This window comes from Poromitra crassiceps (assembly GCF_964638095.1).
Source record: "Poromitra crassiceps genome assembly, chromosome: 8".
NCBI lineage: Eukaryota > Metazoa > Chordata > Actinopteri > Beryciformes > Melamphaidae > Poromitra > Poromitra crassiceps.
This window is the reverse complement of record NC_139629.1, coordinates 48,869,655-48,891,601: the sequence shown is the minus strand read 5'-3', so window position 1 is coordinate 48,891,601 and position 21,947 is coordinate 48,869,655. Positions and strand designations below refer to the sequence as shown.

The window sequence follows — 21,947 nt, the reverse complement described above, 5'->3', positions numbered from 1 at the left end:
CCCCCACTCTCACACATAGTGTGAGAAGAACATGGGTGAAGTCAAATGACCCTGGTCATTGGTATAAAAGTGGCAGACTATTTTTAGTGTCTCGCACAGACCTGAATTGAGTTGTTTTGAAAAACTGTAAATTTATTTGGATCCAAATGACCCCCTCGATGTTTTTCACATCAGTAACAAATACGTAAAAAAATAAAATAAAAAAGTCAATGGACGATGGATTATAGCAGCTGCCCTAGTTGGGGCAGAGTGAGAGCTCAGCTTCTTTCTCCTCTCTCTGCATGAGGTACAGGACAGAGTGGACACTTGGTTAACAGGTAAACACATTATGTGTTTTATTTATTAGAGGGCATCAAGTGCAACATCATCAGACTATTGTAATTCACAAGTGTAGCTACATTCATCACATGAAAATAAATTAATATATAGCCTAAATTACATTATAATACAGGTAGAAAGTGTATCATGCTTCTATAGTTTCAAACAATAATGTAGTCATTAGCAGATAGCCGTCAATTAAGAATACATCACAACTCCCTTGAAAAGTATTTTATAGTAACAGACTGAAGAAAAGATAAGACTGGGAGGGTAAAAACTAACACACAAAACGAAAATTGTTCATTTCAGAAAACACTCTGTACAAAGAAGTTCATTTGTATTTAATTTTGGATCAAAAACATTGACCTATGCAAATCAGTATAAGTACCTTGGCCTGACATTAGACGATCACCTGACCTTTAACCCAGCTATAAGCACTCTTATCAGACTCAGCTGGCAGAGCTTTGGGCTCTGTACTGAGCAAAGTCAAAAATTGTATAGATCCTGTGTATGTACTGTTTCAGATTATGCAGCTGGGGTCTGGGGCTTTAACGAACAGACCAAATCTAACACAGTACAATACAGGGCTATTCGCTCCTTTTTGAGAGTTCATAAACGTTCTCCAATAGCAGCCATTTATGGAGACATGGGTTGGGAACCGTCAAATGTCAGGCATAAATGTGAAATGCTTCGCTTATGGAACAGATTGGTAAATATGCCTGATCATAGGCTGACGAGAAATATTTTCAATTGGGAAACATTAACTATCTCCCTGGGCCAGTGAGGTGAAATCTTTCTTTTCCATTTCTGATTTGTCATTCATATTTCCCAATAGACTACGTTGCAATATTCAAGAAATTAAAAAGCTTTCTTCCAATTACATAAAGAAAAATGGACTATAGAAATATGGAATAAGCCTAAATTAAGAACCTATTGTCTTATAAAAAATACTTATGGAGTAGAAAAATATGTTGAACAAAATCTACCCAAAACACAAAGATCTCTCTGTGCCCAGCTACGCTCAGGTACCTTGCCTCTTGCCATAGACAGAGCGGTGTACCTGAGGAACAGAGACTTTGCCTGTTCTGTGATTTAGAACAGATTGAAAATGAGATTCATTTTATGTTCTTCTGTCCTCTGTATGATGAATTTAGACATGTGCTTTTTGAGAAAATGAGCTTGCGTTATATAATGATTTATTTTATTTGGATGATTACAAAAAACTTGAATTGGAATTGAAAAGGAGCATTCCATACAGCCAATTTTATTTCTAAAGCCTGGGAAAAGAGAAAAAATATGCTGTATATTTGATTTGAGTTCTATGTGTATATGTTAGTGCATATGTATTATGCTAGTATGTATATGTATATATATGAATACATACTGTGTGTATATGTATATATATGCATACATACTGTATGTTTTTGTTGAATTGTTTAAGATGAATTTTCTGGATATGTGGGTTATAAAAGAAAACAACTGCCTTAAAACTGACCTATACCGTAAACCTACCGATAGAAACTCTCTTCTCCATGGCTCTTCATATCATCCCACAGACCCACACCACTCAAAAAAAGTTTACCCATTTCTCAATGTAACCGGATCAGAAGAATTTGCAGTTCTAATGAAGACTTCCAAACTCAAATCAAGGACCTTGAGACCAGATTCAGAAAAATGGATTATCAAGAGAGCTGGATCAAAAATGCAACTACACGATTTTCCAATGTCTCCCAGACTCAGTGCCTGGAGTCCACTAGACCAAAATCAAAAGAAAACAGAGTGGTCTGTGCCATACAATATTCCCCTGTCTCCAGAGAGATTGAGAAAACCATAAAAAAACATTGGCACATCATTGATAGTGATCCGGCACTTAAGGCGTGTTTTCCTAAACCACCTTTGGTGGTCTATAAAAGGCCCCCCAATCTACGGAATATGCTGGTGAGGGCAGACCCCCCACCTATTCCACCTGCTCATTTCCTCAGCTCGATCCCCTCTGGGAATTATCCTTGTGGCCGGTGTCAACAGTGTAATTTCACCTATAAAACCAATTGTTTTTACCATCCCCACAGTGGTAAAAAATATAAAATCAAAAGTGTTATCTCATGTTCCACTGTCAATGTTATTTATATGCTGCAATGTCCGACTTTCGTATATAGGCAAGTCTTTGAGATCACTCAAAACTCGTATCTCTGAACACCGCAGCACAATCAGAAACAATGTAACAACTAGCCCGGTGGCTGTCCACTTTACCTCTGCAAAAGATTCTGTATCCACTCTCAAATACATTGGGGTTGAGGCTCTTAAACTGCCACGCAGAGGGGGTGACATTAACAACTTGCTACTCCAAAGAGAATTATTCTGGATATATACATTGGGCACTATGGCCCCAAAAGGCCTAAATGAGGAATTTGATATGAGACCTTTTCTATAGAGGGTGATGTAATCCTATACTCCAATCTGTTACTAGGATGTCCCTATTGTGATGCTCTTTCTCTCTACTGTTCTCTCTCCCCTCTAGTGGTGATCTCTTATACATAAGTGGTACTTCTGTATTTTTTTTTAACTTTCTACTATTTATTTTAAGTAATAGACTAATAGACTAGGTCCCCATTTCTGCAAATGCAGTATGTTGTGGTGAATGAAGTCGCCTCCAGGGATGTATTTGCATTCATATTTGTATTTGTTTTGGGCCTCTTCCAAACTCTACTAAACTACATAGAATAACCTATGTCTCTTATGTGTGTACATCTTTATTTTAACTTTACTAATTACTAATTGCTGAACACCTGGTGATGTCATGTATATTGATACGGGTATTTAAGACGGCGTCTCTCTGCCACTTCAGAAAGCGTCTTGAGGAAGGGCCAGTGTGGCCCGAAACGTCACGCTGTTTGATAAATAAAAAACCCTAACGGGAGCTCCTTTTCGTGTGCGGATTGTTCTTTTTTCACTTTGTTGAATTGTTTCACACACCATGCAAGATTGTTGTTTTTAGTGTCTTATAAGCCCATTCGGGCTGGGCACCCTGTGTGCATGACACTTGAATAAAATATCTATCTATCTATCTATCTATCTATCTATCTATCTATCTATCTATCTATCTATCAATCAATCAATCAATCAATCAATCAATCAATCAATCAATCAATCTATCTATCTATCTATCACTCACTCCTTTCAGTCCTGTCAGCAGTGCCCTGTCACCAGTAGGCAGTGTTGGGGGTAACACTTAGCTTCCCCAGACCATAAGTTTGTTTGCTAAGATAACTCATTACAAAAGTAACATATTACATGTAATATATTACTTTTAGCAGTAACTCAGTAATATAACTTATTACTTATAGGATTTCAGTAATATTATACCAGTTACTGTGTCAAGTAACTCAAGTTACAAACTGAGTGACATAAAAAAAATCAAAGCACATATTTAAATGAAGATACAATCATTTCCTAATCAAACTGTTTTTTTATGCAAATAACCACTATAGATGACAATAACAAAGGAAGAGAATAACATTTAGAATTTTGGATTGTTTACACTGACTTCAAGACGGTTGAAATTATTTTTCGGGATGGTTCCAGGGCGGCGATGTCATTCTAGTGCTGCTGGTGTTTTGGTGAAAGTAATGCAAAAGTAGTTAACGAGTTACTCTACACAGACAGTAATATTGTAAAGTAACTTATTACTTTCAAATGAAAGTAACTAGTAATATGTTATGTAGTATATTACATTTCGAAAGTAACTTGCCAAACACTGCCAGTAGGATACTTGTACCCACAGTAAGCATGTAAGACAAAATAAACACTGACTGTATATTATTGTCTCATATGTATCGGTTGAACTTGACCTCAAAAATAGTTGAATGAGTTGGAGGACACTTCTGAGTACACGGTCTGCATTCATGCTCGCAGGAAACACTTAAAGGTGGCAGATGCAGAACTAAGCTTGCTGAAAAGGATGTCCGATTCTCCCATCTCCTACATTGTGACCCTCTTGGCACTGGTCTGAGCTACCACAGGTAAATAACTCTATTTCACTAACAACAAACCATATTTCATTTATATTTCCTAGCATAGAGTTTGGGACTCTACTGTACCCGAAACTATTTTAAATTTCTTAATCTTAGCTACAGCCCTTTCTACATGTTTCCAGCACATCTTCACCAGGCATCTGCATGTTTGATTTCTCTCCAGTGGTCTCCATTGGTCTCTGATGGTCTCTCCGGTGTAGGGCTGGCCTGGGCGATATGGACAAAAAACAAACAAACAAACAAACAAACAAAACACAACAACAAATGGGTAAACCCAAAGAGGATCCTGGAGCACTCGATTCACTGGATAAAAAAGTGCAGTGACTAACGTTTCAACGCACGCACATCATCAGAGTCTGTTTGACTCTGATGAAGAGTTGTTAGGTAAAGGGACCCCTTTACAAATATGTATTCTCCGTTTTTTCCTTTCAAATGTTTGCTTATATAGACAGTGAGAGATGGTAATGAGATGCTGGGAGTGAAGCATGACTTTCATTACAGTAGCCTACATCACCAACGTTACAGACTACAAAAGACTACCAAAATGGCATGGCATTGGCAACATTAGCTGGCGCAAAAGCAACACACCGACACCAAACTTACTAATCAACAGCTCATTGCTGGTTGTGTTAAGTTACATCTGAGAGTATTACTGTTTAATGTTACATCTGAGACAGTTATCAGTCTCAAATGTAACGTTAGTACATTAGGCTAACGTTGGAAATCATCAAGAGTTGCCTTTTTCGATTAGGTCTGGCTTGGCAGCTGTCCCTGCCGCCCCCCCTGGATTTGGAAATCGATCGCTTGGGGCGCCATCAACGAAGTGCTTGTTTGGGGGGGGGGATAACGTTATGAGTGTTTATAATATTGTAGCGATCCTGGGTCTGGATAAAGTGAGCATGTTGGTCCTTGACTAAAGGGATTGTCCCTTTGGTCGGATGGAAGTGTTGGGCTTGTAAGTTGGGGACCTCTTGTTCAAAACATGCTGCGTTCCGATCTGCTAGTAGTTCCCCTTCGAAGTGGACTGCACAGGGCCATTGAGCCATGTTAAGTAATATGGCTGAGTCATATGCAGTCCACTTCGCAGCAATAATAAATAGGTTCAAAACCAGCCTCGCCTGTGCCATTACATCAGAAGTGGGATGGCCGCGCAGTCATCGGAGGCGTAGCCCCGGGGGGAACGCGGAGAGCTCCACAGGTTGAGGTAACGTTAAGCTAACGTTAGTGTTAAGCTAACGTCAGTTAGTTAAGCTGACGTTATAGAAATAGCAATGTTGTCCTCTATCGTTAACGTTACCAGCAAGTTAGCTAACGCTAGTTTATATGATAACGACCCAGGCCCGCGCAACAGGTTAGCATAGCGAGCTAGCAACAGTTCGTAGCTAGCTCAGCTAGCTAGACAGTATCAGTCTCAAATGTAACGTTAGTACATTAGGCTAACGTTGGAAATAATCAAGAGTTGCCTTTTTCGATTAGGTCTGCAAGGCTATTAACGTTAACTGGAACAACATCACATAGCCTAGTATTGTAAACATATGAAAACCATATTGTTTATCTTACCTGGCCGCAGCATACTAGCTGCATTTGCCAGGTAGAAAGCTCTCCAGTCCGTTTCACCGTGACACGCTGCTAGCTTGCCCGGGGGTTGCTATGGGGAGGAGCCCTCGTTTGGGTCAGCAGACCAATCAGAAGGCGAGGCGCCCTCTGTTTTGAATCAGCAGACCAATCAGAAGGGGGACGTTAGGGACTTTCCGAAATCCTTCACTGCAGGGGGTATAAATAAGACTGGCGCAACTCACCAAGCATCAGTGCATCAGTGCGTTGGAAGAGTGAAGTTGCTGAGTTTGGAAGTTCGATTTTTTCTTTCTGAGCCTGTGCAAAATGGAGGAGAGTATAGAGAAGGATTGCAGCGCCCTTGGGGGGCTCTTCCATCACATCATGAAAGACATGAAGTCCAGTTATCCTGCATGGGAGGATCTTCTAACCAAAGGAACCAAGCTGCAGTCACAGCTCAGGAAGACCTGCTTGGTGACCGGAGCCTTCCTGGACGCCTTTCAGAATGTGGCAGACATGGCCACTGGAACCAGAGGTGCGACCAAGGAGATTGGCTCTGCGTTAACCAGGATGTGTATGAGACAACGCAACATCGAGTCCAAACTCAAACTGCTTACTACAGCCCTCTCAGACAGTCTCATCTCTCCATTGGAGTTGAAGATGGAGGAGTGGAAGAAGGTGGCCAGTCAGCTGGACAAAGACCATGCTAAAGAGTACAAGAAGGCAAGGGCAGACATCAAGAAGAAGTTTTCAAACAGCATCAAACTGCAGAAGAAGGGGAAGAAAGGGAAGGACAACGTGCGGGGCCAGCTGGTCAGCACATTTCAGGCCCTTAATGTCAGTTACACCATCCTGGAGGAGACTGAGAAGAGAGCGGTGCGCAAAGCGCTGATTGAGGAGAGAGGACGCTACTGCAGCTTCGTCACCATGCTCAAACCTGTGCTGGACCATGAGATCGGCATGCTGGAAGAGGCGACCCACCTGCAGACCATTTCAGAAGATATGACCAACCTGACAGCCGAGCCCACTAAGCTGCCTCCAGCCAGCGAACAGGTGATCTTGGACCTGAAAGGTTCTGATTCCAGCTACACCTACCAGACGCCTCCATCTTCTCATAGTGACACACCATCCAGGAAGAGCAGCACCAGCAGTGACTACCCGTCAGGATCAGTGAGGCATGTTCCCTCCCTGGACTCCATCAGCTGTGCTGCGGATGGAATACACATCCAGGACCCCGTCAGCTCCACCAATCGGCTGGCTACAGGGTCCGGGACAGGCGGGAGCGGGGGGGCTGAGGACGGCTCGCTGGCCCCCCCACACAATGCCAGCACGCACCATGGAGAGAGGCCGCTCGCCATGTCTGCATTGGGGAAGACTTGCTCGGCCGGGGATCAGCTGCCATTGTTGGGTGCATTGAATTTGGATGCCCCGAGGAGCAGCAGCAGCAGCAAGGCCACCACCCCCTCCTGCTCTGAAGACACTACACACATCGACATCCTGCACCAGTCGCAGACTCACACGGCCACCATCTGCCGCAAACCAGGAGCACATCGGATGGGGACGTTCAGAGGGGTGGAGCCCATCGCCATCTGCACCCCCCAGGTGCCCTCGAAAGCCCTGGCAGGGACCAGCGAGCATGTTTTCAAACCTCCCGCCATGGGAGGAGCTCCGCTGGCTGGTGGTTTGGGTCAGGGCAAACTCTGCACCTCCACACAGAGCCTCAGCGCATTGTTACCCCGCTCCTCCTCCGTGTACCCATACGACAAGCTGGTTCCGGGTCACATGCCCATCCCGGTGCCTGTGCCTGTGCCCACCACCCCCACCACCACCAAACAGCAACAACAGGGACAGCACCAACAACTGCAACTGCTCCAGCGGCAGCAACTGCACCAACAGCTACATCACCAACAGCAGCAACAAATTCAACGACTTGGCCAACAGCAACCCAACGCGCTGCAGCTGCAGCAGCAGCAGCAACAGCAGCAGCAGCAGCACCGTCCTCAGCAGCCGTTGCTCCGGCAGCAATATAATCAACAACAACAACTGCGTCAACATCAGCAGTCATTGCCTCAGCAACTGCAACATCAGCAAAAAAATCAGCATCATCAACAGCAGTGCCAGCAACAACAGCTGTTCCAGCAGCGGCGGAGAAGCTTGGCTACGGCTCTGGGGCAAGGCGCTCACTACCAGCCCCAGGCTTCGCTGCCAGCCCAGTACCAACACCCAGAGGAGAGCCAGGGGGGCCGAGGAGCAGGAGACAAGTTGACCCCCCTCAGAGCATGGATGTATAGGAGTCAAGCTCTGAATGACTGTGACCAATGGTCGCTCCACCCCTCCAACCAATCACAAATGAGGCTGACAGACAGACGCTACCGGTCCGCTTGCTTCCCTGTTGCATAGCTTCCCACACACACACACACACACACACACACACACACACACACACACACACACACACACACACACACACACACACAGGCTTGCTCAATAGATGATGGTGGATCCACATCGGACACTCCAGTCTGTCATTGGAACTCAAAGTGTCAATACCTTCTGGAAGAAAAAAAAAACATTGCAGTGTTTTGATACAGTTACAACTTATTTGTATTTGCACTTATATTTTTAACTGCAATTTCCACAATTTTGTACTTTCTATTTTCATTCTAACGTTACTTATATTTAGCTCAACAGCCATTTAAGCACAATTTGTTTCTTTTTGTACATTTTAAACGTTAATTTTAGCTACTCTTATGTGCTTTGACTATGTTGCAATGTTGCACATCTGTTTATACTGGTTTATACTTAGATCTTCAATTGTATGCACAATGTTTTTATATTGATTGCAATTACTACTGTTATTTGAGTGCAATGTTACATAGCTGATGTTTAGTGTATGTTTAATTGTAAGCACATTTTTTGTTTTTATTTTACACTTGCTTTGGCAACTTTCTCATGCCAATAAAGCCTCATTGAATTGAATTGATTCTCTAAAGTTCTGCTTCCTTTTAGGCCGTAGTTTAACAATACCAGTGCAGTCACAAAACAACTATGCCATGGTACAAAACCTAAAGCCAATGTTCTGCTATTTCGCCACTGAGATCTTTAAAGCTGGCTCACATCGAATATTTGAATTGTGTGTTTCCCAGATGCTTCTGGGATTGTTTAGTTGTTGCGGAACTAAACCGTGTCACTGCAGCAGCACATTTTCCTGTCGGACAGCATTATGTGTCGGACCATAATACCAAACGCATTTGCCGACTTGCCAGACCATTTGGTGCTGTCACAAACCAACATGCTGACTGGCTGGTAGTTTATATTTATTTTCAAATAAAATGTTCGCCAAGGTGTTTCGTGTCAGATCCAACACCGTGATCAAAGGATCAGACAGGTGAGTCGAGGCTAAACTGTGAAAACCAGCGCCTCGGTAACGTTACTTTGGTACAAGCACTGTGCTTTGTTTTACTTATTATGCCTATGTCGCTAACGTTACGTTAACCGCCCCCCCCCCCCTGTAACGTTAACTGCCGTTTGTCTCGCTTACAGAAAACATCCGTAGTGTTTCAATTAAAAGTACTAAGAAACAAGCCCGATAGGAGATTCATTGTCCTAATTACCTAATGGTGATTACCCTAATGATGTGATGTCACTCAAGCAATGATGACATCATTACTGATGACATCATCATTGTGCTCGAGTGACATCACCAATTATACATAGGCTAAAGGGATTTATGATTAATTTGAGTGTGTTCTGGTCCTGGAGGCTTTGGAGAGCACTGTTCCATATTGCCCGCAGAAATAGATTTTCGGTCTAACATATAGGAATATCAATGTAAATGATATGATTTAGTTTAGGGAGTAAGGACTATTACTACCTCATGATAGCATGGAATTTAAATGGTCCCCATAATAGATTACAACAGGCAAAAAAATAAAAGATAAACATAAAAAATGAAATAAAATCAATCGCAAATGTTTATACACACATGCAACCGAACATTTCAAACACAGCTTAGGTAGAATGGGAACTACGGAAAAGTAGGGATTACAGCAATGTGGTTTTCAAAAACAGCTGTAGGCCTTACTGGGGAAAAAACAAATTAGTGCAGAATATTCATTTCATATTAGGCAAAAATATTCATTCAGTGAACGAATGAATGAATGAATTTATTAGACAGTTGTTAAAAATACAAATGAACAGATACAATCCATGAACCACATAAAAATTGTTGAGGAATAAAACACAAAGTACAAGACTTGTTTCCATTGTGGTCCTCGTTTGTAAAATAACATTCAGTGGTCAGCCCAGCACGAGCCTTCCAAGACAGAATAAAACAGCATTATCAACAATACACACACCACAAACGGAAACCACAAACCACGACAGTTATGCAATGCATGGCTGTCTGCAGCTCGTCACCCATCCCTTCACTGCTGTTTTAAAAGGCTTACTTGGCAGTGACAATTTCTTTCAAATGGGGTAACACAACATATTCCATTCTGTGGCTGCCGACTACAGAAAGGCATTTTTTCCGAGATGCAGTTCTAAACCTACAGGGGACAACATTTGCCTCACTAGCTCTTGTAGAGTACCCATGAGTTTTGCTGACTCATTTATAATAGTTGGGCACGAAGACAAACACTATTCTGTGGGTAAAGAAAGACCCCGCTTCAAATGCCTTACCCTGCTCTCAATGAGTGATGTAAACACATTAAAATGTGTGATTTTACCCTTGAAATCCCCTTAGCCAGCTGCCACTGAATGCATTGCATAACCTGCCACCATCATATATGTATATTCTTCCTTGTTGTCATTCAGGAGAAAGCTCAAAGCTGACGTCTCCACAGCCTTCCCATCGTTGTCGGCAGAGGAGCTGTCCGAGCTCGTCCCCAACAAAGAGGAACTGAACGTAGTCAAGATTTATGCCCACAAGGGAGATGCCATCACACTTTTTGTCCTCCATAAAAACCCAATGTTCTTTGAACTGGAGAAACGACTCTATCCCACAGGTAAATAGCCATTAACTTACATTGATAGGATCGATTGGATGAAGTTGAGTAAGTTAGATGATTCATTGCAGCCATTTTTCAGTGTATATGCTTTGGCACTACCCTTCTGCCCTGCCGACATTCACAACATGGGCCCCGGTGCTGCAGAAAATGATTGGAGGCGCAGGTAAGCTTCTTTTTTGTACACGATCAAAACGGGTACAGATTTAGATATACAACACGTTTCATATCGGTGACAACGTGCAGTAATCAAATCAAAATCATAACGCTTCTCCAAAGATCTGATGTTGCCAGGAGTGGTCGTGCCTTCCAGCGGTCTGCCCGAAGTGAAACGGGGCGACTGCTGTGCCGTCAGAGTGGTGAGCAACAGGTAAAGTTGATCACACGTGAGATTCCTCCCCTGTTCCTCACAGTCTTTATTCTGAGTTGTGACACCCCCCCTCCCCCCCCCCCCCCCCCCCCCCCCCCCCCCCCCCCCCCCCCCGCCCGCCCGGTTGGTTCCATCCAGAGCGCCCGTGGCAGTCGGCACCGCGGTGATGTCCAGTGCAGAGATGCACAGTGAGGGCATGAGAGGGAGAGGAGTGTCTGTCCTCCACACGTACATGGATAACCTCTGGTGAGCAGCCTCCATCAACCTGCAAATCTCATTCAGGAATTTATTGTGGATTAATGCAGTACCACATATAATCTGTGGTGCAGAGACTATTTATGTCTATTCATGATTTTATTGGCACCTTACAAAAAAAAAACAGGGCATCCCCGCCTCCCAACACGAGGGTCGCAGGTTCGAGCCCCCGTGTTACCTCCGGCTTGATCGGGGCATCCATATAGGCACAATTGGCCGTGTCTGTGGGTAGGAAGCCGGATTAGGGGTGGTACAGTATGTGGCCTGGTCGCTGCACTAGTGCCTCCTTTGGTTGGCCTGTTCGGCGGGAGGGGAATTGGGGGAATTAGCGCGATCCTCCCATGCGTTACATCCTGCCGGTGAAACTCCTCGCTGTCGGGTGAAAAGAAGCAGCTCGCGACTGCACATGTATCGGAGGAAGCATGTGCTAGTATATGGCTCTTCCAGTCCGGCAGAGGGTGGACCAGCGCCTGGGACAGCAGGGGGAATTGGCCAAGTACAATTGGGGAGAAAGAAAAAAAAGCTTGAAATAAGCATACGGTATTTATAAGCAGAAGTTACGATACAGTAAATCTTCTTCTTATGTTGACGATGATGATGATGATTATTATATATATAATATATATAATTCTCTTTTTATTTAGAAAAGTCTTTTCACATTAACTTCAGTTGAACATTTTTAGTATAGAGTAGAGTAGCCCTTCATTATTTTACATTCAACAGTACACATTTGTACATTTTCATACATTTCGCAACTGTGCATGGTTGTATAGGCTCAACCTGGTTCCAATATAACCAAAGCATTTCTTGTTACATTACCTACTCCTTTCAAAACTTTTCCTTCTTTATATTATTTACTTGACATTAAACAAACCACAAAAACAAGAACAAAAAAACAACAGAGAGAGAGGCGATGCTCTACTAGTTTGACACAATCATAAGAGGTACAAAGTTCTATACAAAGTCTCGTCTTTTAGGTGTTATAAACTCAATCCACTTTTCCCAAATCCTCACAAATCTGTCCTTCTTGAGTCTCAGTGAAAACGTAAGTCTTTCCATTACAAATATATCATAAACTATATCCACCCAGTCATTTATTGTTGGTACTTGAGGACGCAGCCACTTTTTGGTTACGCCTTCTTACCGGCAGCCATTAACATTCTAAACAGTAAAGCATCCGTTCTACTCAGCTCAAATGTTTCGTGACCCAGATACATCACTTCACATCGAAATGGAATTTCAACCCTAAAAACAGCTTCCATGGTCCTGTGTATCTTGCCAATATTGGGTGAGGGAAGGGCAATCCCAAAATATATGAAAATGATTTGCATTCTCACTTCCACACTGTCGCCAACATCTTGAACCTTGAACCTGATGTCTCTTCTGTAGAGGAGTGATGAAAAAACACATTATGTTTTTCCAACTAAACTCTCCTATTATCATTTCTATCTTTTAGGGCATTTGGAGATAAGTCTGGTCCTCCTTCTTTAGCGGATGCAGACGGTGAGGAGCTCGAGCTGAATGGAGAGGAATGTGTTGATGAGGAGGAGGAGGAAGAGGAGGAGGAGGGTGAGAAGGGTGGCGAGGAGGAGCAGAGTCCTGTTGCGGCCGGCGACCCGCTGACAGACCAGGCGTGTCCAGATGTTGAGCAGCTGAGCCTGGCTGAGCAGCAGGACGAGGGAAAAGAGGAGCAAGGCGACGAGGAAGAGGAGGAAAGCCAGGAAGATCAGAAATCGCCACAAGGTAAAAAAAAAAACTGGTTCTAGCTTTTAGTCACATCTCATACCGTAATGGGTTCATGGGCCGTTCCATTCAAACTGGGAAACGGGAATGTGACGGTTCAAAGGTCATGAGCTCCGGCGGTGACGTCACCAGTGTTCGTATTTTCTCTGCCAAACTCGGAGAGGCCTCAGCAGCCCCGCCCTAAAAAAATCCAAGATGGCTGCTCTGTGCATCAACAGTAGTTAAAATCGTAGTAAATACTGTTTATTAGCACTTCTGCCTTTTCTGTGTCTCATTAAATCAGCTGTACACACAGCACTGCCTACCTTCTATCTGTGTGGACATGTTGCTGCAGTGTTTGCAGTGAGAGATCATTTAAAAGTCTAACCACTGCAATATGAGTCAGGCAGTCAAAGTCAATTTGATCTGATGCTGCGAAGGAGCGGGATTGTTCAAAAATCTGATTGTTTTATTGGTTAGAAACACCTACTAGTGCAGCATGAAAGAGTCTGCTTTCCAAGATGTAAAGAGTTCATCTCATGGGGACTTTTAATACAACTTTGTAGAAAAACGGAAGAAAACTTTGAGACATCCAGCGCTTCATATCTGTAAAGCATTCATTAAGGCTGGCTAAGCTGTTTTTCTGTCCATATAGTGGATTGTTTTGATATAAAGGTGAAGTGGGAGGGAACATGATCATCCTGATTTCACAGAGGTGATGGACTCCTTGCTGCTGCAGTGTTTCCTCCATGCGCTCAAGAGCAAGGTGAAGAAGTCAGAGCTTCCTCTGCTGACCAGCACGTTTCTCCGCATCCACATGTTCTCCTGCTGGTACAGTATAGTTCATCTTCTTTTCAGAAGCGCTGAACAGAAGTTCAACTGAGACAAACACTCAGGGCATTTTTGTATTTTTCAGCCCAAGCGGAAAGCAACTCGATATCAAGAAATCCAGCTATAAAAAGGTACATTGGAAATAGAGACATCTTACACATACAAATATATATATATATATATATATATTTTTACTTTTATTAAGTATGAATCTCATGTGTTTCTCAACAGCTCTCCAAGTTTCTACAGACCATGCAGCAGCAGTATAACCTTGTAAGAGTGAAAGAGCTGAGCAAGGGTGTGGAGAGCATTGTGGAGGTGGACTGGAAAAATCGAGAGTGAGTCAAGCCCTAGTTGCCTACATCAACTACAGGGTACCCGCGGGGTCCTAAAATTATAAAAAATAAAAAACATTGAATTTAATATTCTCAAAATAAGGCCTTAAAAGTATTGAATTTTGCTTACAAAGGCTTTACTTTTTTCTTTTCTTGTCCCTTCGTAGGTTTAAATAAACTAGGCATCTCGCTACGTGCGCTCGATTCCTATGCTCGCCCGCTGTGCGGGCTCGCCGAGCTGGCCCTGCAGTTCGCATTCGCAGCTCGGCCGCTGTGCGGCCTTGCTCGCAGCTTGGCCGATGCACGGCCTTGCTCGCAGCTTGGCTGCTGTGTGGCTTTGCCTGCCCTATTGGCGCGCGCACAATGTCTCCCTCTCTCTCTCCCTCAGTCTCTCTCTCCCTCTCCTTTCTCTCCCTCAGTTTCTCTGGTGAGCCACCTCAGTCTCTCTCGTGAGCCTCAGACTGATGACATCACTGATGACATCATCACTGATGTCATCAGTGTTTGTGCGCATCTTCTGAAGCAGCGAATGTGCACTCGAGAGTGTTTGGATAGTTGACTCCTCGCCTGACTGCACTCGGCTACTCTTATTTCCGAGGCAAGACAGGTGTATCGACTTAATTTTGTGTCTTTATCATGTAATCACACAGAATAGAGAGCAAATGTTTCCACACTGCATTCAAAAAATAGATTTGAAAGCAAACTTTCTCCACTGCAACCAAATCTTTTTTGATTGCAAGTAAAATACATTTGTGATTCAAAATGTATTTGTGCGAATCCAAAACTTTTGTTTGCAAATCCAAAACTTTAGTTGGCAATTCCAAAAGTTTCATTTGATTCTGTAATGTCAGAATCAGAACAATAGAATTTAAATAAAAAAGGCTTTATGATGCCAAGCAGAGAGGTTGGGGCCTGGCTCTTCTTAATACGCATCTTGTTATTCCAGTAGTCACACCCCTCACAAAGCTTTTGTGTATTACATAGAATATGATAATAAAATGTTTTATTACATTTACGTACATGGTAAACAAAAAATGTCTAGGGCTTAAAATATTTTCCGTTATATCCTTCATACTTTTGCCAGTATGGCAATGAAGTTGGCATAAAATTCCATTCCAAGTTGTATTAAAAAGGTCTTAAAACACCTTAAATGTAACTTGGAGAACCCTGGGGGTACCCTGAACTAACAAATTCCTGGTCAAGATTCAAACTCACAACCTGCCCGGTTCCAGGCTGACTCACTCTGCACTTTTGCCTTTTATGACATGCACGGTTTATAGACTGCGTTCCTTCCGTGCGCCTGAGGAGGCTGATGGAGAAACGACTCCGCTGCAGGATGGAGTGGAAGCTGAGAAGCCGTACCATCCGCCTGAAATCACCACTCTGTACTCAGTGTCAGCTCGGCTGGAACCTCTGTTTCTAGATGCAAAGAAGAGGTGTGTGTGTGTGTGTGTGTGTGTGTGTGTGTGTGTGTGTGTGTGTGTGTGTGTGTGTGTGTGTGTGTGTGTGTGTGTGTGTGTGTGTGTGTGTGTGTGTGTGTGTGTGTGTGTGTGTGTGTGTGTGTGTGTGTGTGTGTTTTATAGAGAGGCAAAGTGGAACGTCACTTCCTGCTTCAGCACTGTACCAGAGATTTTCATCCACCATTTATTTTCCCTTTAGACATTTTCGTAAAATACTTTACTTGTTCAAACCAAACGGTTCAGATATATTTAGAAACAGGAGAGACCACATAACATTTAACTCGGACCAAAATGTAAAAAAAATGCGGGTTTCAAGAAAATATCTTTTCAATGTTGCTGTTTTTTGTTTTGGTCCGAGTGAAAATTTCTATGGTTTCTCCTGATTCTAAATATAGCTTAACCGTTTGGTTGGACCAAGTAAAACTATTTTTATAAGCATTTTACAAAATGTCTATAGGAAAATAAATTGCGGAAGAAAATCTCTGGTACAGTGCTGAAGCAGGAAGTGACGTTCACTTTGCCTCTATTCAGATTCAGATTCAGATTCATTTATTTAAAGAATGGGACTTTACACATTAATGAACAGTACAGCCGTACAGTAAATATGCCAGGTTGTAGCCCAAGGGCTAGTTTCCACCTGTAGTCCCATGGCAGGTTGATGTAGTCATGAAAGTGAAAGAAAAATTAATAATACAACAAAGATTAAAAGTACAGAAAGTTAGTAAAACCAAAAATGATTAAAACACATAGTTAATAGTACCAGAAAAAAATTAATAGTATAAAAGGTTAGTGAAACCTGCATCCATGTGTTTGTATGACTGACTAGTCATTCTGTCAGCAAGCACCTGTCCCTTTTTTCACCATATGATGACATGGTTTCTCAGTGCTGCATGTCCTGTACTCTCAAAGTAATCCAGTTAGCTACGTTCATCATATCTGCTTTACTAAACACTTAGACCTTTTTTTCCTCCCCCTGTTGTCCTTTTTCTAATCCCACCAATTTAGATTTTCAGAACTTTCATTATGTTCAATCACAGATAGTCTGCTTTTGGCAGCTGCGCTGAAAAAAATTATAATTTATTTAGTATGGAGATTTTTCCCTATCTTTATTCAAGAGCGCCGTCCATCAATTTGACAGCATGATTTCTTGATTTCATGTGCAGATTTTCTAAGGGTTTCTCTCAAAGCCCCGCCCTCGCACTCAAACAGCCCCCGCTTGCACTTGGATTTGCTCTGCTGGTGCTCAAACTTTATGCTCACTCAAATATATTGTTGCTCCGACAGATTTCCTGCCCTCGCAGTCAAACTGCTTCTGTGCGCTTGTGAAACTTCGACTCTTGGATTTCGTCTCTGCTCGGATTTTTTTTGTTGCAAGCACAGAGTTTGAGCACAAGCAGAGCAAATGTGGGAGCAGGGGCTATTTGAGTGCGATGGCGGGGTTTGAGGGAAAGCCTCACAAAATCGCAACATGAAATCAATCAATCATACTCTCAAATGGATGAGCGGCCTATCATTTTGTGAATAAAGAGAGGGAAAAACCTCCATCGATTAGGTTTTTAAATTCAATCCTAGGTAGCATTAAAAAGGCATACATTTAAATACATGTATATTGTATTGACCCTTTGTTCCTTCAGTTGTATTGATGTGTGCTTTGGCTTCCACTCAGGAAAGGAACAATACTCCAACCTTCTGACGTAAGAAGCATCATCACAGATTATGTCAAGAACAATGAACTGGTGCATGAAAATAATAAAAAGTAAGTGGATGTGATATACATTATGGTGGTATCAGTGATGTCTTGCTGGGTTCAATGTCATTTTCAACACTACAAATAACTTGACCAAAACTGTTATTAGGGGTTCAAGCCCTGAAATTTGGCCCAATGACAGATGTGACAGATATTCAAGCCCCTTCGGGGGCAACAGGCTGGTATTTGCCGCTCGCGGCTATATTTTATTATGTTATTGTTTTGTTTTTCTGCGACAGTTTTCATGAATGTGTTTCCCTTCCCTACCAGCTATGTCATTATAAATCCTACTCTGTGTGACTGCCTGCTGGAGAAGTCAGAGTACCAGGAGGTCGAGGCTCTGAAGTGGGATGACCTCTTCAGCAGGTAAAGGCTATATTATTCACTTTCTCACAAAAGGTTTAGTTTGCCTTGCAGGTAAAGTCAATCGATAGTTCAGTAATAAAAGTCATATTCCCATATGGCAGCATTCATTTGAATGTGGGCAGCAGCTGGAGTCAGAATGGGCATATGTTTCCTTCAAGCAATGCACGAGTTATTTAGTGTTTCTGGTCTGCACTGTGAAAGCCCTAAAACGTTTTTACATCTGCATTAATGTTAAGCCTTTGCACGCCAAGGGAGACGACTCCAATTTGAAATTTCTGTTGAGGTAATCACTTTTGTTTTGCTAAATGGTAGCACATGCTTTCACTTTAGAGTGATTACTGAGCTCGCCATGAGCATGGTTTAGCTCATAGAAATTCAACTCTTTCACTCATGACTTCCTGTATGTCATAGTTTAACTCATTAAGTGCCATAGACGACCTAACTCGTCTTACATAATCCAGCGCTTAAGTGCCAAGGACGGACTAACTCGTCTTACATAAAGATTTTTTTTTTTTGACAGTGGGACATCAATCAACCCCTTTTACATCTTCGAGATAACTATTTGGAGCAAGAGCATGTGTGTAATCTATTTTACCGACCACTAAGTGGCGACAGAGACCGAGAGAAGTCACAGCCACGGGACCCAAAAGCCACAAAAGCAGCCGCCTCCCGCGGAAATGGCTTGGCGATTTCAGAAGTCAGAAGCCCGGACACACACACACAGAACGGACAGAGATCCCTTCCCCCCAGAGCCGCGCAGCAACGCGCGAACACACACACACACACACACACACACACACACACACACACACACACACACACACACACACACACACACACACACACACCGCGGAAGCAAGCCATTCAAGGAAATGGCGACGCGATTTTACAGTAATCCATTTCAGACTCGTCTTGCCCGACAGGCAGACAGGCAGGCAGGCAGCAGCAACGCGCTTCTGACACGCCCGCTGTTAGAGCCAGGAGGAAGGAGGAGAAGACACACGGAGGGAGGAGTTTGAATGAGAGGGGTGTTTCCTGTTGTTATGGAGGAAATTACTGTTCAAAACTATTGTTTAGAATGTCTGACGGTCTTACTGATGCCAAAAATGAATGGTTAAAGTGACTGTTTCACAAAAAGCCATTTATCTCTGAATAAATTTCCAGACGCTGAAACCATGCTGTACTCAACGGCTAATATCTACATAACTACTAACTCTGCAAACTAACTCTTTTAGACAGAGAAAGCACACATTCTATTAGTTATTTTTAGATGATTGATGTTCATGAATTCTTAACAGAAAAGAATCCTCGGCTGTTCTAAAATGAGCCAGAATCGTCAAAAACACCCCTGGCACAACTTACCTACAGGAATGAAAACATGGCTGGCATTCAATGTGTTAAAACACGGGCTTACAAAACCTGAGGAAAATCAGGTTTATATGATGACATACTGAGCAAACACAGTATGAATTCCAGAGTGCTAATGCAGGCGGCGGAGGGACTTAAAGATAGAGATGCCCGGTGACGTTTGTGCTGTCCTGCTTGTCTGTTTGCTGACAAACAGCTGTAAGGATTTCTACTCTCTTCCCCCACGAGCTATTTGATCCTGGCATACATTACAGATGGCGTGTGTTGCACCTGTGTCACATAACTTTGTCGAAGTTCCACACCGCCGACATGTTTTGACGTGGCAACGACATCAACTCCCCGCTGAGAAATTGCTCACGTGTTTCACACGTCATCGATCGGGTTTTTAACATCCGGCACCGGCAGCTATAAAGCGTTATCGGAATTCTCCGATCTCATATTTATGCTGAATATCGGCCGATTCCGCTTGTTGGCCGATCGATCGTGGACATCCCTAATAGAGGAGAACTTCACCAAAAAGCAACGGCGAGGACAAATGACGTCATTCATGCACAAATGACATCACTGATCCACAACTTAATTCAATTCAAATCAACTCGACTCTCAATAACTGTCAACTAAATGAGTGCCTGCAAAACTGTTTACAGTTTTCCTATCCACCTTATTTTTGAATGCCCCACTGTAAAAAATAATTGTGCGTACAAGTTCCGGTTTAACGTGACTTATTGTTGCAGCTTGCCATTTCCTAATGTATTCTACTTGATTTGAAAAGATGGCCACCTACACTCAGTCTCTTGTACCCTGGCTGAATTGAACATAACTTGGTCAATAAGTATGTAACATACAAAATAAAACAACCCGTAATATCTTAAGTTTATGTAGAATGCAGAGGACATGTAACTGTTTAGTTAAACTTGCATTCCAGGAATATTGTGCTCTTAAGATGACGTTAGTGGCTCGAGTCCGTTTCGTCCTGAAACCCACATAGGTTGCGCCAGGCGTGCGATTCGAAATAACGCATCCGAGATAGAAAACGTTATGAATATAGCCACGTTATAAACAACAAACTAACGCTGGTGATCCGTATGGAAACAGTGTTACTTGAAATGGTTAATATTAGCCACAGCAGGCGATTACCCATGAATGCACTCCGCTCTTAAAGGGATATTTATCGACGAGATTTTTGCCAAGCTGGACCTGATTAGTGATTTGCTCCGTTCGCCCAGACGGGTGTCAAGCTGTCAGCAACAAGGCTGGGAGGATCACACCGGAAGAAGCACCCAGCATGCAGATCAGGCAAAAATGGCCGCCAAAAATAAGGTGGATATGTGTGAGATCATGTGCAAAATAAATCAGCATTGTTTTGTTGGTGAAGTTCTCAGCACTACGGCTGCAGGCAACAACGTAATGCAGCAGCATAAACGTAAACAGATCTGTTTACATGGACCGCCTAGTTACTGGTCATGGTGCTTTACGGATTGTAGAGCAGCTGGCTTTATGACTGCTGGTCCAGCCTGACCTACGGCAAAGCCCTATCTTTGGTATCGGCTAAACGGCGCCACCTCATGTTCACAGGACGCTCGGAAAAATGACCCAGTGTTATCAGCTTGTGTTCCCTGGCCAAGCAGCCCAGGTGAAGAAGGGCCACATTGAGCCCATAGACATCGCTGTGGCTTCCAGAGGCTCCAACAAGAAGGTGATCATCATCATTCGCAACTTTGATTGAATGAGCACCATTTTTAATGAGATCTAGCATCTTAGACTGTCCACTGCCCAGTAGCACGTGGCTTGCTTTTAAATGCAGCTGCTTCCTCCCCTGTAGGTGACTCTAATAAAGAACTTGGAGGTGTACGGTTTGGATCCTGTCGCTGTGTCCGCCGCCCTGCAGCGCAGAGTCCAGGCCAGCTCAGTCTTGCATCCCGTCCCGGGGGCCAAGGACCGAGTCCTGGTCCAGATCCAAGGCAACCAGATTCAACAAGTCGGCAATTTGCTGCTAGGTAATGGGATTTTATTATTGTCGGACATGTCTCACACTCGATCTCAATTTGCTGAGGTGTTGTTGGCACAGATAATAAATACCATTTCTAAAAATGTTTTGTTTGAATTTCAGATCATTATCAAATTCCTCGCAAGTACATCCAAGGACTAGAGAAAGCTCCAAAGGGCGGCAAGAAAAAATAGCACTTCAACAACACTGTACCACCATACCATCTGCTGCCTGTATATCTACTTTACTGTATGTCAAAACAACAGCAACAAACTGTTCATCACTCATGCAATAAAGTTGGCGTTCATCTTGTGAGTCATTAGTTTTGAGTCTTGCAGTCGTTAGTGTTGTGATGTGTTGTGTTGTTCTCCGTTGCATCCCTGAGATAACTTTGTCAAATCGCTGTAGTCTCTGAATAGATCTTTCTGAGGGAAAAATGGCTTATTAGTTGACAACATTGACATGTTCTTGTATCAGTCAGTTGAGAAAATGCAGTGAAATTGAGGTCTGGCTTTGACATGGAAGTAACAACGCTCTTCTGTCTTGAGATCTTCCTAAGATGCTCTCCCTTTATGCTATCTATCAAACGATTGT

The 21,947-nt window shown here is 43.0% G+C and overlaps 2 protein-coding genes across 2 annotated transcripts; both read left to right on the top strand.

Moving 5' to 3' along the window:
* Positions 1–6,230: 6,230 nt before the first annotated feature.
* Positions 6,231–8,303, top strand: LOC310780777 (uncharacterized protein; the record flags this gene model as incomplete). The annotated part of the gene is made up of 1 exon (XM_083641281.1): positions 6,231–8,303. The coding sequence occupies one exon, from the start codon at positions 6,231–6,233 to the stop codon at positions 8,301–8,303; it is 2,073 nt and encodes a 690-aa protein (XP_083497407.1).
* Positions 8,304–9,151: 848 nt separating this feature from the next.
* On the top strand, positions 9,152–21,614 carry eif2d (eukaryotic translation initiation factor 2D). Its single transcript, XM_083642158.1, has 15 exons — positions 9,152–9,291; positions 10,722–10,912; positions 10,995–11,078; positions 11,192–11,282; positions 11,421–11,528; positions 12,994–13,280; positions 13,973–14,090; positions 14,176–14,221; positions 14,322–14,428; positions 15,706–15,861; positions 17,552–17,641; positions 17,903–17,998; positions 20,942–21,062; positions 21,189–21,363; positions 21,477–21,614. Exons 1-15 carry the CDS (start codon positions 9,236–9,238, stop codon positions 21,545–21,547), a joined length of 1,797 nt encoding a protein of 598 aa, XP_083498284.1. The 5' UTR covers positions 9,152–9,235; the 3' UTR covers positions 21,548–21,614.
* The last annotated feature ends 333 nt before the right edge of the window (positions 21,615–21,947 follow it).

Bases quoted from the DNA above. Each gene is read 5' to 3' on its own strand.
- eif2d (XM_083642158.1), top strand. From the start codon at position 9,236: ATGTTCGCCAAGGTGTTTCGTGTCAGATCCAACACCGTGATCAAAGGA. The intron at 11,529-12,993 runs GTGAGCAGCCTC...TCTATCTTTTAG, and splicing joins ACGTACATGGATAACCTCTG to GGCATTTGGAGATAAGTCTG. The intron at 17,642-17,902 runs GTAAGTGGATGT...CTTCCCTACCAG, and splicing joins GTGCATGAAAATAATAAAAA to CTATGTCATTATAAATCCTA.